The 20,852-nt window shown below is 33.7% G+C and overlaps 5 protein-coding genes across 15 annotated transcripts; 3 read left to right on the top strand and 2 right to left on the bottom strand.

Moving 5' to 3' along the window:
* The first annotated feature begins 62 nt into the window (after positions 1–62).
* On the top strand, positions 63–1,988 carry LOC108342166 (probable calcium-binding protein CML20). The gene is made up of 7 exons (XM_017579886.2): positions 63–233; positions 455–578; positions 675–711; positions 792–819; positions 1,069–1,221; positions 1,292–1,394; positions 1,769–1,988. Exons 1-7 carry the CDS (start codon positions 231–233, stop codon positions 1,831–1,833), a joined length of 513 nt encoding a protein of 170 aa, XP_017435375.1. The 5' UTR covers positions 63–230; the 3' UTR covers positions 1,834–1,988.
* A 2,183-nt stretch (positions 1,989–4,171) lies between these two features.
* Positions 4,172–8,368, top strand: LOC108342937 (putative F-box protein At1g32420). 11 transcript variants are annotated; one of them, XM_017580859.2, is made up of 3 exons: positions 4,172–5,358; positions 7,077–7,187; positions 8,234–8,368. In XM_017580859.2, the coding sequence occupies exons 1-2, from the start codon at positions 4,278–4,280 to the stop codon at positions 7,151–7,153; spliced, it is 1,158 nt and encodes a 385-aa protein (XP_017436348.1). In that variant the 5' UTR covers positions 4,172–4,277; the 3' UTR covers positions 7,154–7,187; positions 8,234–8,368. The 11 variants fall into 11 exon arrangements, with proteins under 11 accessions (XP_017436348.1, XP_017436347.1, XP_017436350.1 ...); XM_017580858.2 differs by lacking the exons at positions 7,077–7,187; positions 8,234–8,368 and adding an exon at positions 6,594–6,903; XM_017580861.2 differs by lacking the exons at positions 7,077–7,187; positions 8,234–8,368 and adding an exon at positions 6,589–6,903 and having other exon boundaries at positions 4,173–5,358.
* LOC128197362 (uncharacterized) lies at positions 6,555–7,844 on the bottom strand. The gene is made up of 3 exons (XM_052878947.1): positions 7,112–7,844; positions 6,770–7,021; positions 6,555–6,642 (listed from the first exon to the last, which is right to left on the bottom strand). Exons 1-3 carry the CDS (start codon positions 7,157–7,159, stop codon positions 6,595–6,597), a joined length of 348 nt encoding a protein of 115 aa, XP_052734907.1. The 5' UTR covers positions 7,160–7,844; the 3' UTR covers positions 6,555–6,594.
* LOC108342936 (dihydropyrimidinase) lies at positions 8,314–13,830 on the top strand. Its single transcript, XM_017580850.2, has 13 exons — positions 8,314–8,483; positions 8,641–8,778; positions 8,898–8,949; positions 9,400–9,669; positions 9,790–10,001; positions 10,334–10,454; positions 11,946–12,033; positions 12,127–12,205; positions 12,408–12,495; positions 12,601–12,641; positions 12,748–12,800; positions 12,953–13,109; positions 13,397–13,830. The coding sequence occupies exons 1-13, from the start codon at positions 8,394–8,396 to the stop codon at positions 13,586–13,588; spliced, it is 1,581 nt and encodes a 526-aa protein (XP_017436339.1). The 5' UTR covers positions 8,314–8,393; the 3' UTR covers positions 13,589–13,830.
* Positions 13,831–14,813: 983 nt separating this feature from the next.
* On the bottom strand, positions 14,814–18,254 carry LOC108343338 (dicarboxylate transporter 2.1, chloroplastic). Its single transcript, XM_017581555.2, has 4 exons — positions 17,239–18,254; positions 16,328–16,641; positions 15,479–15,927; positions 14,814–15,070 (listed from the first exon to the last, which is right to left on the bottom strand). Exons 1-4 carry the CDS (start codon positions 18,061–18,063, stop codon positions 14,955–14,957), a joined length of 1,704 nt encoding a protein of 567 aa, XP_017437044.1. The 5' UTR covers positions 18,064–18,254; the 3' UTR covers positions 14,814–14,954.
* Between the last annotated feature and the right edge of the window lie 2,598 nt (positions 18,255–20,852).

Raw genomic sequence — 20,852 nt, 5'->3', positions numbered from 1 at the left:
AAAATATAGGAGTGCATAAAGTAGTATCTAATAATAAGTGAGGAACACCAAAAACCCGATCTTTTTAATTTGATTGAGAAAAAAAAAGGAAGATCCGAAAGAAATTTGAGGGTGCAGTCTTTCCAACCGTGTGCAGAAGAAACGTTGTTGAATTATCAAAAAGCGGGGAAAGGGAGATTCTGCGAAGCCGTTTCAATTTTGGTCGTTTTGGTGCCCTGTCTCAGACAACCATGGTACGATCTCCCATCTTTACTCACTGAAACCAATACAGTAGATCATTCATCATTAGTTCTACTATTCTTTTACAATTTTTTCTCTTCTTTTCAGATATATAATACGCATAAGTCAGTAGCTTCTTTTTGTTTCTTGTATCAAATCTAGGGTTCAGAGCAAAAAATGATTTTTAAAAAAATTATGTTGAATGAACCATTAACTTGTACAATTCCCGTATCAGTCTTCTTTATACAGAGGGGAATCTAGGAGGTACAACAATAAACAAAGAGGACGCCATAATTTGACAACGCAGAAGAAGCAGGAAATTAGGGAAGCCTTTGAGTTATTTGATACCGATGGCTCAGGTTTTGTAACTACACTTCAGCTTGGCATCAAAATAACACTGTGGTCCAATTTTCTTTTCTTTTTTTTATTAATGCTATTATTTTGATGATTTTTAGGTACTATTGATGCCAAGGAGCTGAATGTTGCCATGAGGTACTGTTCTTGTTCATAGTCTTAAAATTATTGTCCTATTGTTTGGCTGTGATGTTGCGAATGACATCTTATCTTGGCAGGGCTCTTGGATTTGAGATGACTGAAGAGGTATTGTACAGTAACCATTTGATTTTCTTCTGATTGAATTGAATCTTGCATGTTTTGCATTATTTCCTCTGAGAATACCCGATTGTCATGAGGATGGGAACCATCTGTTCTTTCTCTTATTGAGTGTTAGGGAGTCGATCTGTTGTAATGAAATCTAGAAGTTAGCGTTTCAGTGGTATTTCCAGATGATATGCCGTTTGTTAGAGTTCTGTTTGCATTTCTGATTGATAACCTGCCGTGTCATTTCAGCAAATTAATCAAATGATAGCAGATGTAGATAAGGATGGAAGTGGAGCGATTGATTATGATGAATTTGAGTACATGATGACTGCTAAAATAGGAGAAAGGGATACTAAGGAGGAGCTCATGAAAGCTTTCCATATTATTGATCATGATAAAAATGTAAATTTCTGCACTGCTGTATTATACATAATTTTTACATGTTGATTCTAATTAATCGTGGTCTATTCAGGGAAAGATATCTGCATCAGACATCAAGCGTATTGCCAAAGAGCTGGGTCAAAATTTCACTGACAGAGAGATTCAAGAGATGGTTGATGAAGCAGACCAAGATAGTAAGTGATAGATCATATCCTGGTCAACTTTCTAATTTTACAAGAAAACTTGTCATATTGTGAATTTGTATTGATTCATGAGCTTTAGATTATGCTGACATAATGTTGTGCATATGCAATACTATTATCATTACTTTGATCTTCTAATTGACAGCTGTCTGTGCTCAAAGACATTAAACAGAAAATACTGTTGCAAAAAAGATTAAAATGGAATTAATTAAGATGATGAGAGGTCTCTAACTTGAATGCTACATTTACTGAGAAAAATTACTCGTATTTTATCACTTGGCATAATTTTCTCTTGCTTTACCATTTGTCTATATAACTGCTTCTCATGATTTTGAGATGTATTTTCTTTCCCTCAACACGTGCAGAGGATCGAGAGGTTAGTCCAGAGGAATTCATCACGATGATGAACAGAACTCGCTTCCATCACTAGTGATATCTATGTGCGGGTAGTTGCTATCTTTGTTTGGATACTTGTATGGGAAAATTAAAATTAGAATGACGAAGTTATATATTGTACACTCTGTATGAATGATTCCAATACTGTGATTATTTGTATTGCCTATGAATAACATTGATGTATGTTCATATCCCGGTGTGTTCTGAATAATTTCACTTTTGTACCAAATGGGCACAATGGGCAGAGCATTGTCTACCACCCGCAAGGATAACAATTGTTATACAATTGATTATTCAAAATTTGTTTTTTATAATTTAGTACAGAAACATATATCAAAGTGCTGCTAAACTGCATTTAAAGAGTTTATAGATGCATTAAATAAAAAATAAATTAAAGGGGGTTCATGTACATTCATCTCGTAGTAAAATAATATTTTAGAAAGTCGCATCTTGGTGTAAGAAGATTAAAAGGCTATAATTCTGAACCCTTTATTTTTGTTTAGAAAAACCAGGGTTTGGATTGATTATAGAAGAAAATCCCGTTCATGAATGACAGTATTAATCCTCCTTCGACCCCATTCACCTTTGTTCTTTCATGCATTCAGTATTCAATTTCAGAGCCATTGTAAGACCTGCAAGATTGCTTCGCATGGAGACATTCGGGATGACTGAAATTCAAGATGGATCTATATATCGACTCCGAAAGAAAAAGGAGGATAATAACCATGATGGTGAGATTTTAGTTTCTTTTCGTCAATACACATAGTTATGAAGGTGAAAGAAGGGGTCCTTGGAAGGAGGTCTTTTATGTTAAGTTGGATTTTAGAAATACATGATTCAAGCATAATCAAACAATTTAGTATAAAATAAAAATAAAAGAAGAGTGGAGAGTTTTAGGAATAAAAAGAATATCATTAAAAGGAATCTTAGAAGTAATTTTTTTTCAATTTCAAATAAGGCTTAATATCCTATTTTGTCCTCAGTTTTGCTCGAAAATGTCAAATTAGTCCATCCTTTAAAAAATGCGTTAATTACATCCTCACTTAATAAAATTTGCATCAATGAATTCTCTTCCGTTAAATCCGTACAAACGGCGTTAATTGAGGAAGTAGAAGAAAGAGAAAAATAATTAATGTCGTTTGTACGGATTTAACGGAAGAGATTTCATTGATGGAAATTTTATTAAGTGAGGACGTAATTGACGCATTTTTTAAAGGATGAACTAATTTGACATTTTCGAACAAAACTGGGAACAAAATAAGGTATTAAGCCTTCAAATAACTTAGTGGACCATTAAAATAATATTTTTATTCATGAACATTTTTTATTGAAAATGTTTTAAGTGAATGATTATAATTTTCAACTCTTATTGATAGGAAGCGTAGTATGTGTATTAGAGTGTAAGTTTTAATTATTCAATTTCTAATAACTTTTAGTAATTTACTGATGATAGTTTTAACCTTATATTTCTATCATCCCAATCCTTGTTCTTCAAGATCCCATAGTCATAGTCGATGTCATTTTAATTTAAAATTTTCAAAATCTTCAATATTCAATAGTTTTATAAAAAACTTTATCTTATTTTGATATTCAATTCAATAGAAAGAAAGTAATAATTAAAACAAATAAAAGTAGTAAAAAACTTGATATCAAACAATTAAATTTCACAACTTTTAACTCTTTTTTTTACTTAACTAACCGGAAGTATATTTCCTATTTCCTAGTATTGCTTTTAGCCTATATTTGTTTTACGTTGATTGGTGGAGTCGAGGATGAAACAGTGAGTCTTTCGTTAGTATCAAACGATTTGCAAAGAATTGCAAACTCATTATGATATTTACCATTTTAACCTTAATGATTTTTCACTTTTTTTTATTATGCATGGCGTGTGGTTTTATTCCTAAAGACACAGTGAACAATGGAGATTCTCTGCTCCATGCAATGATCTCGAATGTTATGGATGAGTATAATTTCATTAATTATATCTCATATTTTATTTTAACATCATTTATATCAATTACATTTTTTTAAAATTATTTTTATATTTAAAGATACAATGATAATTTTTTATTTTTATCACTTAAAATAGTTTTTTTTTAATTTATCAAACTTATCATATCATTTATAAAATTTTGTCTCATTTTTCTTTTCATAATTTTTCATTTAATTCAAACAAACAATTTCACTTTTAAATTTCTTTTTCCTCACGTCACTCAAATCCATTTTTTTCAAAATCTAAAACAAAAATATATAATAAAAATAATAAACATATCCTAAATAATAATTCATTATTAAATAAGTAATATGTGGGCGTATTTTTTATTTATAAGAAGGGAATGAAAAAATTATTTTTTTAGGCCTTAGGTGTATATATATAACGGGTTGTGAAGTTAGACGTTGTAGAAAGTGCAGAAAACGAAAGAGAATCGAAAGCATGGAAATGGCGAGAGAATCGTTTTGAATTGGGGAAGGAGAAGAATGCAGAGATCTGAAATGGAGAAGGAGTTTCTGCCATTAGATGTTATGATAAACATTCTGAAGAGGGTTCCGGTGAAATCCCTAATCAGATTCAAATGCGTCTCAAAAGAGTGGTTAAAGATCTTAGAAAGAAGCCCTTTCTTCACCAAACAGCAGCTGGAACACTCCGCCGCCAACAACGCCCTTCTCCTCCTCCAACGCATCCATCGACAGCCGCGACCCGAACCCTTCTCCACCTGCATCATCGGACCCCACCACGACCTCATCCACGAATCCCATCTCTCCCACATCGTTTCCCCCACCGCCAAGATCCTCGCATCCTGCAACGGCCTCCTCTGCCTCCGCCACAACACCGCCCTCTCCATCCTCAACCCGGCCACCCGTCAAATCAGACAGGTTCCCATCGCAAACCTTTTGGCCTTCAACTACGTCGGATTCGGGTTCAGCCCCCTCGCCGACGATTACAAGATCGTCCGAATCTCCATGTGCGTCTTCGCCCCGGACGACCAGGTGGTCGTTCTCGACAACGTTAGGGTTGATCGGGTCGAGGTCTATTCGTTAGCCTCCGGCTCCTGGAGGGAAATCGACGCCGCCAAGTTACAACCTTTGTGTATCGTCTCTAGTTCCGTGGCCATCACTGGAACTATATTTTGGCTTGCCACCATGACTTCTGCTTCTAACACCGATTCTGAATTTGTGGTGTCATTTGACGTCGGCAGGGATTTGTTTACTTTGGTGAATGGCCCTCCGATTCCACATTCGCCCTCTCATCCCTACAACAACAACGTTCTTGCGGTTTGCAACGATAAACTTGCCATGTTTCGGCACTACATTGTTGGGGCCTTTGAGTCTTGTTCGTTTGATTTGTGGGTGTTGGAAGATTTTCATGGTCATTATGATAATAATACATGCGATGTTTCTGCGGAGAGTTGGGTGAAGATGTACAGTGTGGGGCCATTTTCGAGGATTGTGTATCCTTTAAGCCTTTGGGGAGATGAAATTGTGTGCCGGGAAGAGTTGTCTGGACAGGAGAACGATTTGAGAACAGTTGAAACTGTTTTGGCTCTCTTCAATCCTCTGAGTAAGCAGCTCAAGAAACTCCCTTCTCATAAAGACGAGTTTTTCTATGTTCCCTTCACCTATTCTGAGAGTCTTGTTCCAGTTTCAAACCTTCTTCACCATTAACAGTAATGTACATCTTTCATTTCGGTCTTTCTTCCCATAGATTCTATCTCATACATACCATCATGATCATTTAATAAAGGGCAAATACAAAACAAAACTTAATATTTCACGAAAACTACAAATTTCATTTAAATTTTATTTGGGGAAGAAAAATTTATATTCTTACTCTCTTAAATACAACATAGTTTGAACTTTTTACATAGATAGCACAGTTTTACATTTTGTTTTTCCAAAATAATAATACAATGTTGCTTTTATCTTCAGAGATAGCATGTTTTTACTATAATTCGGTTTTCGAAGACCAAATCTAGAATATAGTTTTGACATATGTTTTTAACAGAAACATTAAAAACATGTTCAAAATTCATGAATCGAATTAAAAACTAACATAATAGTAATTCATAAGAAACATTGAATGCTTTGGATAGCTTTCTCCCCATGCATTCACAATGTATTGTTTAATTCATCAAATTCTTTGGCACCATGATAGATCAATTTCCTCTTTAACTCCTAATTAATGATTAAGAAATATGTAACACCTAATGAATAAGTATGTCCTGACAAAACAGATTCAAGAAACTCTTTCAAAGAGACAGAGCATTTTAAACATTCAAACAAAATCCATTCCCATTTCCCTTCACACAAATCTTATTTACGCATCTTTATTTTGGAAGTAGCAATTTTATATATAACTTTTATTTATTTTATTATAATAATAAAAATATGTAAATTATGTCTTGTTTTTTTATCTGAAGTTTAGAATTATATCAAGATATAATTGATTACATTATAAAACAATATATTATATTTTCATAATGCATTATGTGTTATTTCTTTTGTAAATTTGTACTCTTATGTAAATTTAATAATTATCGGTCATGAATTTTTATTTTTTCTCTCTTTTACGTCTACAAATTAAAACAGACCATAAATTATTTTAAGGATCAGATGGTAAAACAGGAACATACAGCAAAACATTATAGATCTTTTGCTTTAATAAGATACTGTACAATACATAGCAGACTTAGAACGTTGATCATGTCACTATATTGAACTCATCTCATCTACATACAAACTTTACAACTCATAAATTTCATGTTCTTTAACAGCACATTATACTTCTCAGCGCAGATCATGGCTTAGTACAACAATTTATGCAGGCTAGCATACGACTTTTCCCCTGCATCACAAAAACCAACAACCTCATGTCAATGTTCTGCTGTTATTGAAAATCTCATCACAAAAATAAACACCAAAACGAGTGTAGCATTTGAAAATCCACATTTGAAAAAAGAAAATAGTTTCACCATGACTTCATGACGCTGACCATGACTATGTAAATGATGAAAATGAAAATGACGATGGTGATGATGATGTCTAGAATTACTGCTACTGGAAAAGGCTTCTTCATTCTCAAGATTTATAGATTTAATTTCAGTTATATTAGTCTTTTGATGTTTTTTGGTTGCTCGAGCTTGGTTGAACACCACTGAATAGTCATAAGCTCCTTCATTTTGGTCCCACCCTCCAAATTGAGGCACGGACATCACAGTTGTGTTCTGCATAACAATATTTCTTTGTTATTCTTTCATTTCTTTTGCATGCAAAATGCAGAAACAAAAACAGATGTTATGAACAAAAAGCTCTACCTTTTGTTCCATGGCGAGCGAGGGAGGGACCTGGAAAACTGAGCTCATACTTCTAAATACCTTTTCAAAATATAAGGTGAGGGTTTGAAGATGTTCTTATGCTAAAATTATCAACCTTCAAAAATCTCTGTCATTAGAGTAAAAGTAGGACAAATAAATATGCTTCTCCATCCACTGGTTACATATTTATGCAAATTACAACATTATTATTTCCAATTATTAAGGAATCAAATTATTATTTTCTATAAATGAAAAGCATTCAGTTTCTCCAATGAGTCATGATGATTATGTTAAAATAGTAAGATATTTGTAATTGTATGATAAAAGACGAACTACAGTTATACGAAAAAATGTCAGGGTTTGGAATTATTCTAGTACAGGTTAATTGGAGAACTGATATCTACATAAATAGTAATTTTAAAAATAATATGATAAAAAAATGACCCATGAAAAGTGGAAACGTTGAATCACAGTCATATATTTTGTTGTTTCAGTCCATGAAAAGGCAAGTAACTATTGTCACTTTGTATTTACTTTATTTATTTTTATTTCTGTGATGAAAGCTTAGTTTAGTAGGAATAAAAATTATTTTCTAGAGAAACTCTTTTTCTATCAGTTTTATATACTTCTTCCTCTGTTTTTAGTTTGTAAATTACACAATTTTTTTTTAAATTATTAAATATCAACCTAGTAGATTAATGAGAACAATATTTTGGTACATAACATTTTCTCAAGTGTAACTCCAAAAATATAGTATGATATAAATGACTGAATATCATTTGGGGTATCTTGTTTTCAATCAATTTTTATAATTGTTGAAAGAGGGAAATCATTAAAAAATAAATAAAATCTATTTAATAAAATTATATAGTTAGATTCTGAAAAGGTCAAAATTAAAATATTAATTATAGTAAAGTTTATTTTTTATTTTTCACCTTGGAACTTCACATTTATCTCTTATCGTGAGAATTTAAATCGCGTTTCCTAAAGATGAGAAAATAAGAGCCCATAACTGATCTAACATCTCATGTAAGCTAATTAATTCTATGAAGATGATGTATATCAAATACTAAAATGGAGATCGGAGTAGTTTTAATTAGAAACTTTTGGACCAACTTGAAGCTATATACGAAATGAAAGAGAATCGACGTGGCAACTGAGCAGTGACCCACGTTGTTGTTGGCTGAGACAGCGACGCAGCCGTTTTCTGAAATACAAATGAAGATGAGGTCGAAGGAATGGAGGAAGAAGCATTTGATTCAACAGAGTAATCCCCATAGCCATGAGATTCACGTTTCAACTCCTTCGTCTCCTCTCTCTTACTCTGACCTTCTTCATCGCCCTTTCTTCTTCGATTTCACAATCTAACCAGGTCTCTCTTCTCTGTTGACTTTCACTCTTTTCGTTCTACATTTTTCAACGTTTACCAATTCAATTATTTGCGTAATTACTTCTTGGGTGTCTTTATTACTGTAGCACTGAACCGGTCGAGATTTTCGTTTTCGTTTTTTAATGATTCGTTGATTCAGTTTTGTGATGCTGGAGCTGGAGCTCCGTCATCGAAGCTCTTGATCAAGGGAGGTACCGTTGTCAATGCTCACCACCAACAGGTTGCCGATGTTTATATCGAAGATGGCATCATCGTTGCCATCAAACCCACTATTACGGTATATTTTCTCATTCTACTTTACGTTTCTGCTTTTCTTTGTCGAGTGTTAAACCTCTACTAGCACCTTGTGTTTCTGTTATTTTCTGTTTTCCAATGTGTGATTGATTCCACTGGCAGGTTGGAGATGAGGTGACTGTGATAGATGCCACTGGCAAGTTTGTCATGCCCGGTTGGTCCTTAAACTTTCGATCTAAAACCTACACTATAATTCGCCCCTAGTGATTTAGTGTCTACACTAAGGTAAAGAAGTCAGCTCCTGCTAGAATGAATATGATAGATATGAAGGGTCTGTAGACATAAGTTCTGGGAAAGGTACAATACAATATGTCTAGCTAGTCTTCTTGCATCTACTTTAAAGTGTTGTATAAAACAATATTTTGGTCTTGAGTTCGGTACTTTATGCACTATTGGGTGGTGCTCGTGCTCATACCCTAGGAAGTTGGAATTCAATGCATGGTAGTTAGCTCTATTAAGTTAAGAACTTCCTCCCCTCTTTCCAATTGGTGGAATTCCTACTCATGCCCTTCACTTTTACTTTTATTACTACTATTACTGCTATTATTGTTGTTGTTATCTTATACCTGAGATTCCAGGAATGTATCTTTTTGTTAATTGGCAGGGGGAATTGACCCTCACACCCACCTAGAGTTTGAGTTTATGGATACGGTAACTGTTGATGACTTCTTCAGTGGTCAGGCTGCAGCATTAGCTGGTGGGACAACAATGCACATTGACTTTGTTATACCACATAAAGGAAGTTTAACTGCTGGTTTTGAAGCCTATGAAAAGAAGGCGAAGAAAGCTTGCATGGATTATGGTTTTCATATGGCTGTTACCAAATGGGATGAAACTGTGTCAAGAGAAATGGAACTCATGGTCAAGGAGAAAGGTCATAGTTCGTTTCCTCGTCGCATTTTGATATTTTGCCTGATTATGTGGTGGCAAAAACCCTTTGGTTAAGTGTTGAAGAATTTACTTCAAGTAGTGCATCTGTGGTTTGTAATTGTAGGTATCAACTCTTTTAAGTTTTTCTTGGCGTACAAAGGAGCTCTTATGATCAATGATGAGCTTCTTCTGGAGGGATTTAAAAAGTGCAAGTCTCTTGGAGCCTTAGCTATGGTCCATGCAGAAAATGGAGATGCTGTGTACGAAGGGCAGAAAAAAATGATAGAACTTGGAATAACTGGTCCTGAGGGGCATGCTCTTTCAAGGCCTGCAGTGGTAAATCCTCATATTTGTTCTTTTATAACAGCATGGTAGAATGAAAATATTGGCATCTATGATTTCTTTTCATCTTCCTGGTCATCTTACCAACCTATTGCCTATGCTAAAATGATTTTCACTCTTCGTGTCTAAAATTTCCTTTTTCATCTTGGTATGCTTCCTGCATAGCACATGTACCTGAGCCATATTCACTGTTTTTAGCTTCGGTTATTAAAAGTTTGCTTGCTTGTATCATACTGACATGTTTCAATGTATAGTGTGATTCTTGTAATGTCTAAATATATGTCTTTGATATCCTTTCCTATTTTGACTTTGATATACCTATGTAGTTGGAAGGAGAGGCAACTGCTCGAGCTATTCGCTTAGCTGATTTTGTGAACACTCCTTTATATGTGGTTCATGTAATGAGCATTGATGCAATGGAAGAAATTGCACGGGCCCGTAAATCAGGTTCTTAATTTTAATCCTAGTAAAGTCATGCAAAATTTCCATTAATCTGTTCCAGTCACAGTGCATGGTTCATTCAAGAGAAAGTAGACAATTAACAAGACAAACAAAAAAATCCTTTTGCAGAAAAACCATTAACTTTTTGAACAACGATGTTCTATTAGATTTAAAAATAATGCAAAAAATAGAATTGTACTTGAATTTACAAATAGCTTACCTGAGAACAGTTTATAATTCCACTTTCGTCCTACACTGTAATGTTGTACTTGCTTTGTTATGAAAGTAGAAACTAAGGGGACTAAAATTGCTTAAATTTAATGAGATTTTAAACTTGAAGTTGTTAGGCCATGCTAGAAAGAAGTTGCCTCCAGCAATCAGATGACTAATAGAAGTGGAACACTATTACTCTTCATGCTCTTTTTAAAATTGTATCATGTGGACTTGTTCTCTTTTCATGCCCCCTTGTGTTTTTCTTTTTCCATCTCTTCACGATGAACTAAAGCACCTTTAATGGCCGAAACTATTTTTTTTGTGGTCATGAAAATGGATCAAATATATATACATACATCATGCTTTATCCTCATTTTCAAGTTTATATGAACTTCTTCACATTTATTTTGTTTTTACTTATCTTTCCAAACCTGAGTACACCAAACCAACACATTAAAAAAGTGAAATGGATTCTGGATCCCTTTATTTTAGTCTGTGATAGGTTTGATACAGTTTACAAAAGAAGGAAAAAAGAAGGTAGTTAGTACATTTGCAATTACATAACTGTAATAGACTATCATAAATAGTCTTATTAGGAGGTGAGCAGGCAGTTTTGGAGTATTTTGTAAAGGGAGAAGTTAGGCGAGACAGGTCCTCTCGAAAGACCTTGAAAATTGTACATGGTTGTTCATGTTATTATCACATTGGTAGAATAGTGCTGTTTGGTTTCTTAATAAACATCCAAGAATATGTCTTGGAGTTCTCTTGTAAAGTCTGGGTACCTATAAGTCTGATTCATGTGCTTCAATTGTAGCTATTTTTATTTAAGTACATAAAGAGAGTCCAACATCCGTCATGTAAGAGTGCCTCAAAACTTAAACATCACGTTAAGCTTTCTATTCTAATCTATGCAAGATTCATAACATTGCCACCTCTTTAAGAGTTTATGCTTAAAGGTGTTTGTAAAAAAAGATAGGTAGAAAAAAAAACATGGCCTCCATAAAAAACGCAGTTTTTTGTTTTTTTGTCTGCTTGTGCTTTTTTAAACAAAAAGACCCCTTATTGGTACATTTCAATCTAAGTTATTGAAGTCCTTCTCATTGACCTACTCTCAGTGCAAGCCCAATTGTATCACATTGAGTTTTCTATTCTTAGTGCGGGATTCGTAGCAGTGACTTTTTTACTTTTATTGATCACTGATTTTAGTGATTTACCTTTCTTGTTTGGTTGTTAAAATTTTTTTCCACCGTCATTTTTGTTCCACTAACTGCTTTCATGCTGCAGGACAAAGGGTAATTGGAGAGCCTGTTGCCTCTGGGTTAGTCCTTGATGAATCTTGGCTTTGGCATCCTGACTTTGAGACTGCTGCAAAGTAAGTGCCTGTACTTGTTCCTCCGTTTTTTGTTGCATTCTTTTGTTGTTTTCAGTTTTAAGAACATAAGCTGTACTCGTTCTTGTGTTTCAGGTACGTGATGAGTCCCCCTATTAGAAAGCGAGGACATGATAAGGCCCTTCAAGCCGCCCTTTCAACAGGAATATTGCAGGTTTCACATTATGATTTAGGCTAAGGTTCACTAACCAGTAAAAGTTTGAATTTGAGAAAGTAATTAGGATAGTCTCAACCATGAAATGTACACTCTGAACTCTTCACTGTTTCAGAACTCTGTATTATCTAATACCTTGAGGTCGGTTAATTCTTTTCCTGGACTGATTATTTAACCAAGGGTACCTTTTACAACTTTGCAGCTGGTAGGCACTGATCATTGTGCCTTTAATTCCACCCAGAAAGCTCTTGGAATTGATGACTTCAGGAAAATCCCTAATGGTGTAAATGGTAATCAAACGATGGATGACCCTAGATATTTCTGGCCTAAAACATCCCAGTTGATTTTGTGATATTTCCTTAATGGTGTGCTTTGCAAAATGATATTTTTTGTAGGTATTGAAGAAAGGATGCATGTGGTATGGGATACCATGGTGGTAAGATAATAAATTATCAGCGTAGCCTTCCGTTTCTTTTTAGATTGGGATGAAATAGAGGAGAGGTTAACATTCTAACAAGAATTTATTGTTAAATATCTCACAGGAATCTGGTCAAATATCTGCCATGGACTATGTCCGGTTGACGAGCACTGAATGGTATATTTTCTGTTAATCAAAGTAAAAATTAGCATCAGTTCTTATACAACAAGGAGAATTCAGAGTATTTAGTTATTTTAATGAATGATATATTTTATTTAATGAAGATGCCAAAAGTCTAACTCTTTTTATTATTTCTGCAATCATTTTAGTGCTAGAATCTTCAATATATATCCAAGAAAAGGAGCTATTCTTCCAGGATCCGATGCAGATATTATCATCCTCAATCCAAATTCAAGCTTTGAGATAACTGCAAAGTCCCACCATTCCAGACTGGACACAAATGTCTTTGAAGGAAGCAGAGGAAAGGTACTGGTTTAACTATATTATCATCCATCAAAGAGGATTGGAATTTTTCAATTACTTGGTGACTGCAAGAGTACAACACAAATCTCCTTTTGGTTTAATATGGATTTTTCATCCATATCTATTAAGTTCTTTCTCTATCCATCGACCTCTAGGCTAAGTCTCACTACTGTTCATACCATGTTCTTTTTTCCTTGTCAGTAACCTACAGCTCCATTCAACATATATACAGTGCAATGATTGAAGCCGGATTTTGTAATATCAATATTAAAAAGTTCTTCTTTTTTCAGGGGAAAATTGAAGTGACTATTGCAGGAGGAAGAGTTGTCTGGGAAAATAATGAACTGAAGGTTGCTCCTGGAACTGGGAGATATATAAAAATGTCACCCTTTAGCTATCTGTTTGATGGAATTGACAGAAGGGATGATGCTTATCTAAAGTCCCTTCAAGCTCCAGTGAAGCGAGCCAAATCCAGCTCTTAAAGGTGTGGGACAAAGACATGTGTAATATGTTGATCTAGTTTTTTGCTCAAATAAAGTAAAATGTATACATGTAGCGGAAAGTTCCCATGTCTATCACACTTCGTGTTACCCTTTCCACTCATGTAATGTACATTGCTTACTCTCTAAATCTGTTATAGAATAAGAGACAATAGTTTAAGAATAAGAACTGTAAAATATGTAACACTCAGATTAAGGTTTCTGCTGTTCAGATTTCTTTTGAACTTGTCTCATATTTAACAAGTCCTATATCCCTCGTGCCTTATTCACATGCCTTTGGCTTGAAAATCAAGGAGCGCTATGGTACGTGCTCAGATTGAAGACTATTGCAGAATAAACAATTTTTAGAACACAAAAAGGTCAGGAAGTTCGTTTCTTTCATAGTCTTGATTAACAATATTCATACTCTAATTTATTTTTCTTCGCACCATTGATATTAGTTTTTCAAGTATCCATCAAATTTTGACCGAGTTGTGTATGAGAATAATATTCCATTGCTCATTACTTACCAATACAGCAAAGGAATTAAAACACTTTACACTGATTATTTAACGACATATATGGACAACAAATTATAATCCAAAGTCAAATTTAACATTTTTACTTTCTAGTAACAAATTTATATTTTAATTTTAAGATTTTATGCATCTCTAATTATTCATTTAAATTACAATATTATTATATATTTACATTTATTAAATAACACAATAAACAAATTAATTTTTAAATATTTTCATTTTTGAACTTTATATTATAAAGAAAAGAAAACAAGTTAAAATTCCCATTCCACTGGGCATGGTAGCAGAGAAACCGATTCATTTTTCATTCCTAATAATATCTCTTGTTAAAGAAAAAATTTAGAGTTGTTATTTCAAAAGTGCAGTATGATTTTTTAGTTGATCCGGAACAAGGACACGCACCAAACCACGTTCGTTGGTGTAGCTGCTAAAAACAAACTACACAGCTGTGGCATGTGGAAGGCGTCTATTTCAACTCCTATTCAAATCAATCTTAATATTCTTTCATTAACAAAGAATATCATTGAAAAAGGTAAATCCGGGAAACCGTGCTAAACCAAAACTCCACAGAAGAAGATCATGCAGTGTCAAATCTTTTAGGTTCCTTGAAAAACCTTTATAAGTATTTATGTTACTAATGAGTGTATATAAACTAAAGAAAGAAAGGCTAACAATAATATTGAAACTAGCAACGCAAAAAGCAGAAAGAAAATTTTCATGTATGACTCAGCTCATCTGTCCTCAATGGAAGGACCTTTTCTTTCGGCCGGGAAAAAGAAAGGCCAACTGAAACCGGGAAATGTGCTATTTACTTACATGGAAATGAAAAATCAGTACAAGCCCAAAAATTTCCACCACAAAGAACCAACACCTCCCCAGATGATACCATTAATGACAGCCATGATGAACCCCATTTTGAAGATATCCGGAAGGTCTACATAACCAGCTGTTGAAACAAAAAGAATTGTAATCAGTCATATCAGCCACCATGCTAAGCTTCAACATAACTTACATTCATAATAAAAGGGGGGGAAAGGATAAAGATGTGGTTTTCCTTAACAAATAAGCCTTTTGGTCACCAATTGCAACTAGAATCAGCAGAACAAGAATAAAAATATTCACCTACAATGTTTCCTTTAGAAGGTTTTCAAAAATTACAGTAATTTTTCTTTTCAACCATTACACCATTGAACAAACAGCAGTCTCAAGATTGAGAAGACAGAAATAAAGTGTTTGAACAACCAAACTTGTAAGTATTCTGAGAGAAGGGTACTGAATAAACACATGCCAAAGCTAAGCAGGAAAGAACAGTAGAAAAAACAGAAATTAGATGACATTATAGAGGGAGACAAACCTCCATAGTATACAGCAGCCTGGCCACTACTATAGTGTGTTATTGCACCAAAAAGATTTGTATTGTAACCTAAAGCAAGTGCTGCCAGAATGCCAGGAACACCGGCTGCCCTATGCATGGCAAGAAAAGCAGAGTATAAAGCCCCCACATGTCCAGTCTGACTAGCGAAAAGGTAGTGGATGAAGAAATAAGCTGCCTGAAGAACAGCTAGTGCGGCTGGCCAGCTCAAAGAGAACGACCGAAGGTTGTTGGCCACACAGTCAGACATCCAGTTCACAATTCCAAGGTTTGTCAACTGGCTTGCCATACCGACCAAAATGGCAAACCAAGCTAAGGTATCCCATGCCGATTTCTCATCCAAGCAGTCATTCCAGTTAAGAACTCCTGTTAGGAGAAGTATTGATAAACCGATCATTGCAGCTACAGTACTTGCTATGCCAATAGTGTCTCTGCAGGACCAAAAATACATGGATGGTACAGAATTCAACGATGAGAAATTGTGAGAAAAACAACAATTTGTATTGCTACACAGACAGGTATAACTAGTGGACTATTGGATAGTCATTAACAGAAGGTGTAATACTCGTAAGCATAGTTGAGTTTGTGAGAAAACTCACATTATTATCATAAGTTCTTATGTTATGCATACAAAATAATTCCTAAGATTGCATCCATAATAAGCCAGAGAGTATAAACTTGGTGACCAGAACATTGACGAAAATTAGAAAGTACTAATTAAAAAAACTGGTTATCCACCCAAGAGGCCAACAAACTTAAGAAATCTGTTAAAAAAGATGCATCCATACACATACATAGATGTGTAGAAATAATAGTAGGCAGGTGACATACCCAAAGATCCACAAAGACACTGCAAGAAGCATTGTGAGAACCATAATCCATTCATTTTTTGTGACAGGGCCCATACTTTCCAGTTTCTTGGCAGCCAGGGCAGGAGCCTCTGGAGTGTCCTTGATTTCGGGGGGATAGAGCTTGTACAAAATCAATGGTGTGAGAAGAAGACAAACAAGTGCGGGTAAACTAGCTGCCTTAAACCAAGTGACCCAAGGGTTTGGAACTATCACCCCAAGCTCCTCTGCTAATTTGATACACAGCAGATTTTGAGCTGCAGCAGTTAGGAAAAGAGCACTAGAGTTACCAGCAGACTGTCATAGGTCAAAGAGGCAATGCACAAGTCACTTTATCATCACATGATAACAATTTGTAAGAAGAGACAGGACACATAAAGAAAATTCAGTAACATCAGAATAAACGCAGACAAGTTGCTTCACAATTTGAAAACACCCTGCAAATCTTATAAAATCTGTGTCTAATGATTTTTCTCGCATAAATTTCCAGATATTCTGCAGACCGCAAGCAATCAAATATCCAAATTTTTCGGTCACACTATATACCAATCTAGCAAAATCAATCAGGCATTAGGTGAAAACAAATCCTCCTACCTCTCCTTGCATGTCTTTTTCCTTCGATATATTATAGTGTTTTAATAGGTATACACTGTTCTTGTAATAAATTAACACTACCAATCAATTAGAAATCATGTTTGCGGTAACTTTTGAAATAGTCATTATCAAAGTCAATTGACTTATCATTCACGATATTTTTTAAATGAACGACTGTGTAAAAACATTTCACACTCTTCCATGCATTATTTTTTTCGTGTATACTAGCTTTGGGACCAGAATGTCAGGCGTAATTATAATTATACATAAGATAGAACATGCAAATGAGAAAAGGAAAACCTGAAATTGGTTCTGAACGAGGTAAGCCCCGAGTTTCTTAGCCGAGGGAGAGTCGGGTTCACTGCCAGCGGAGAGTGAGAGTGACTTGATAATGGGCAAGAAAACCCCACCAGCCCTGGCGGTGGTGCTAGGCATTGCAGGAGCAATCAGAACTTCACTGAAAGTGAGCCCATAAGAGAGGCCCAGAGTGCTCTTTCCCATCCACTTCACGAAGTAGGTGGCAATCCTATCTCCGAGTCCGGTCTTCACGAATCCACGAGCAAAGAAGAAGGAAATGACAATGAGCCAGATCACCTCATTGGTGAAGGCGCCGAAGGCTGCTGAGAAAGTGAGAGTCTTGGTGACGACGGTTGCCGTGAGGCCCAGAAAGGCCCATGCACCGACGGGGAGCGGGCTGAGAACGAGGCCCGCGATTGTGGAGAGGAAAATGGAGAGGAGTTGCCAGGCCTCGGGGGTGACTTCCACCGGTTTGGGGACGAAGAAGCGAACAATGAGGCCTATGCCTACGGAGATCACAAAAGGCAAGGGCTTTGCACCCTGAAGAGGTGTCGGTGTTGGTGATGAGGACTTTGAAGGTGGAGGAGGCGATGAAGAAGCTTGAATTGGGTAATGGGGTTTCGAAAAGGGGTTGAATTTAAAGGCTTTGGGTTTGGAAGGGAAGGAGAAGGGTTGGGAGATGATGATGGGTGATCGGAGAGCTGACGGAGTGGCGTGAGAGAATTGGGATCTGGAGATGACGGAGCGAGGACGATGACGGAGTTGGGAGAAGCGAGAGAAGGAGGTTGAGGTTGATGGTGAGAGAGAATGCAGAGCAAAGCTCTCCATTGGAATGAACGAGTGATGCTGCTGACGCTTCCTTTGGTCCTGAACTTTTGTTTCTGTGGTTTTGTTTGTGGTTCGCGTAAAGAGATTTAGTTCGGTATTTACAATGATGTGTGAGAAGAAACCAATGTTCTATGTGAGGTGGGAAATCGTAGGACACTTGCTAACCTCTTTTCCTATGATGCTCTGTTTTTTCTTCACTTTCTTTTATCTTTTTATATTCCACTTGTATTTTCTCCCCTTTCTTCTCTTCTCCTTTGCCCTATCGTTTTCTGCTATTTTATTACAGACAAACCACTGGAATCACTTTCCTATTCTTTTCCCCCTCTCATTTTTTCAACCTGAAAATGGCAAACTATCAATTTCATCAGATTTTGGAATCCATTTTCCTTCCAATTCTAACTTCCAAAAGAATTTTAAATTTATAATCAGTTTTAAGTTTCTACGACATTAGTTTCTAAGATCGTTAAAGTGTTTTAAATTTATTGTTATATGATAGTGAGACTATGAGATATTGATTATAATAGCGTACTAGGTGTTGGCGACAATAACACTATTCATCATTGTAGTTAATGGGGACAATAATGAAAGATAATAAAACATTTTTTAAACTAGAAACAAATATGTAATTTTCTTTTTTATTTTTCAAAATGAATATAAAAAAGCTTTAAAATTGAGAAGAATAAAACATTGGGACGTTTTTTTTTAATTACATTTGAAAATTGAAAACTACAGCCACATGAAAAGGCCGATTTTTTTTCTTGATTTTCGTTATATTGTTGCTCAATGATATCAGTTTATAAACAAAACCCTAACATTTGATGAATTTGTTTCTCTAAAATTTCCAAACTTGAGTTTTAATCTCTCTAGAAAAAATGTTTATTTTATCATTTAGATATTGGAATAAATCACATTTAGTTTTTTAAAGTTTTAAAAACACTTTGTACCTACAATATGACACTTTTGGACAAAATATGTGCATTATAGAATTAAAGCGAAAAAAAAAGACAATTTTTACCAAAAAAAGAGAATCAAACATAAAAATACTAGAAAGTCAAAAAATATATGTATTCTTATATACAATAAAGGCGCAGATTTTGATCATACATTAAAATAAAACTTCAGAGTTACGTGATGTTTTAAATCATCACATGACATTTTGTGATTTTTATCCTTTAATAGAGGATTCAATTATGATTAATCATGATTTAAGTTTTGTTTTATGTTTAGTTAAATGTTAATTGGTTTCTCGATCATATGGACTGAGAGGATGTAATAGTATTCATGGGGTTAAGATATATTTATGTTGAGATTTTTTGGGTTAGTGAAATAGGTTGGAATAGGTTTATATGTTCAGAGGTTGAATTATTGAGGTATTAAATTGTCAGATAATAAATTAAAGAATCAAGTGATCGAGATTGTATAAAAAATGTAGATTTATTTATTTATCTTACCTCATGTAACATCAAACCCATAACCTTAGAGTGACCTGTATAGAAATTATTTATTTTTTAATTTTGTTATTTTAAATTAACAAGTAATTTAACAAACTGAATTTTATGTTAAGAAACCAAGTAATCATATAATACAAATAGTATTTCAAAAAATAGAACTATTAGAATAAAAAAATAGAAAAATAATGTTTTATTAATATATATATATATATATATATATATATATATATATATATATATATATATATATATATATATATATATATATATATATATGAGTAAATTGGCTTCAGGTGCAATAACTTACCGTGAACAATTTCTTTTAATTGACTGATGAAAATACTTAAGTCTTTATAAGTAAATTATTAATATATATTTTGGTATAAATTATATCTGTTCCCTTTTCACTAATATTTATTTAATAACTATTTCAGTATAACTATTATGTTTTAAATGGAGTGTCGAGATTATTTAACTAATAAGGGAATTTAGTGACTTTTTTAGTAAATCATTAAAATATATTCTACGTGTTCTCTCTTATCTTAACTAATATGAACTCAAAAATATTTTTAATAATAAAAAAAGAGCAGTGTGAAAATGTCTTTAATCATAAATGGACACTCCACAGAAAAATTAATTTTTATAAAGATATATTTAAGTTCAATTAGAATAATTATAAAGTAAATATATTTCTGTTATAATTTTGACAGTACTTTTAAAAACACTGAACAAATGTATCAACCCTAAAACACAGTACTTTTAAAATATAGAATGAATGGAGTCAAAATAAACTTATTAAGTGATCTTGTCATACAGGTTTAAATTAAATTGTTGATTTTATCAATTATAATTATTTAGTTTGTAAAAACAACATTTTTAGTGTATAAATATATTCTGAAACTCATTTTTTATCAATTTATGATAATTTTTGTCTAAAATATTAAAATTAATAAATTTATGGTATTTTTTTTAAGTTGGATAAATAGTTTTAAGACTAATATTTTATCTCAAATATTTCAAACTGTATAAATAGTTTAAACATTTACTTGAAATTTTTGAAAAGTATTTTATATGCCAAGACATAATTAAATTAAAAAAAACGTTTGTATTTACTTTTAATGTTTAAAAAACTAAAATATATTAAAATTTAAAATACAAAAAGTTTCAATTTTATATAAAAAAAAATTAAAATTAAAAAATACATTTAACTCATAAAGTATAAATGCAAATATCCATTAGTTTTCATAACGCAAGTAAGAAATGATAGAATTATATAACCTAAAATATTAAAATAATTGAATGACTAGTATCCGATTATCCTTCATTAGCTTTGCAAAA

The sequence above is a fragment of the Vigna angularis genome, chromosome 6 (assembly GCF_016808095.1).
Source record: "Vigna angularis cultivar LongXiaoDou No.4 chromosome 6, ASM1680809v1, whole genome shotgun sequence".
NCBI lineage: Eukaryota > Viridiplantae > Streptophyta > Magnoliopsida > Fabales > Fabaceae > Vigna > Vigna angularis.
Note: the sequence above shows the minus strand (reverse complement) of the source record. Positions and strands in the feature narration are given on the sequence as shown.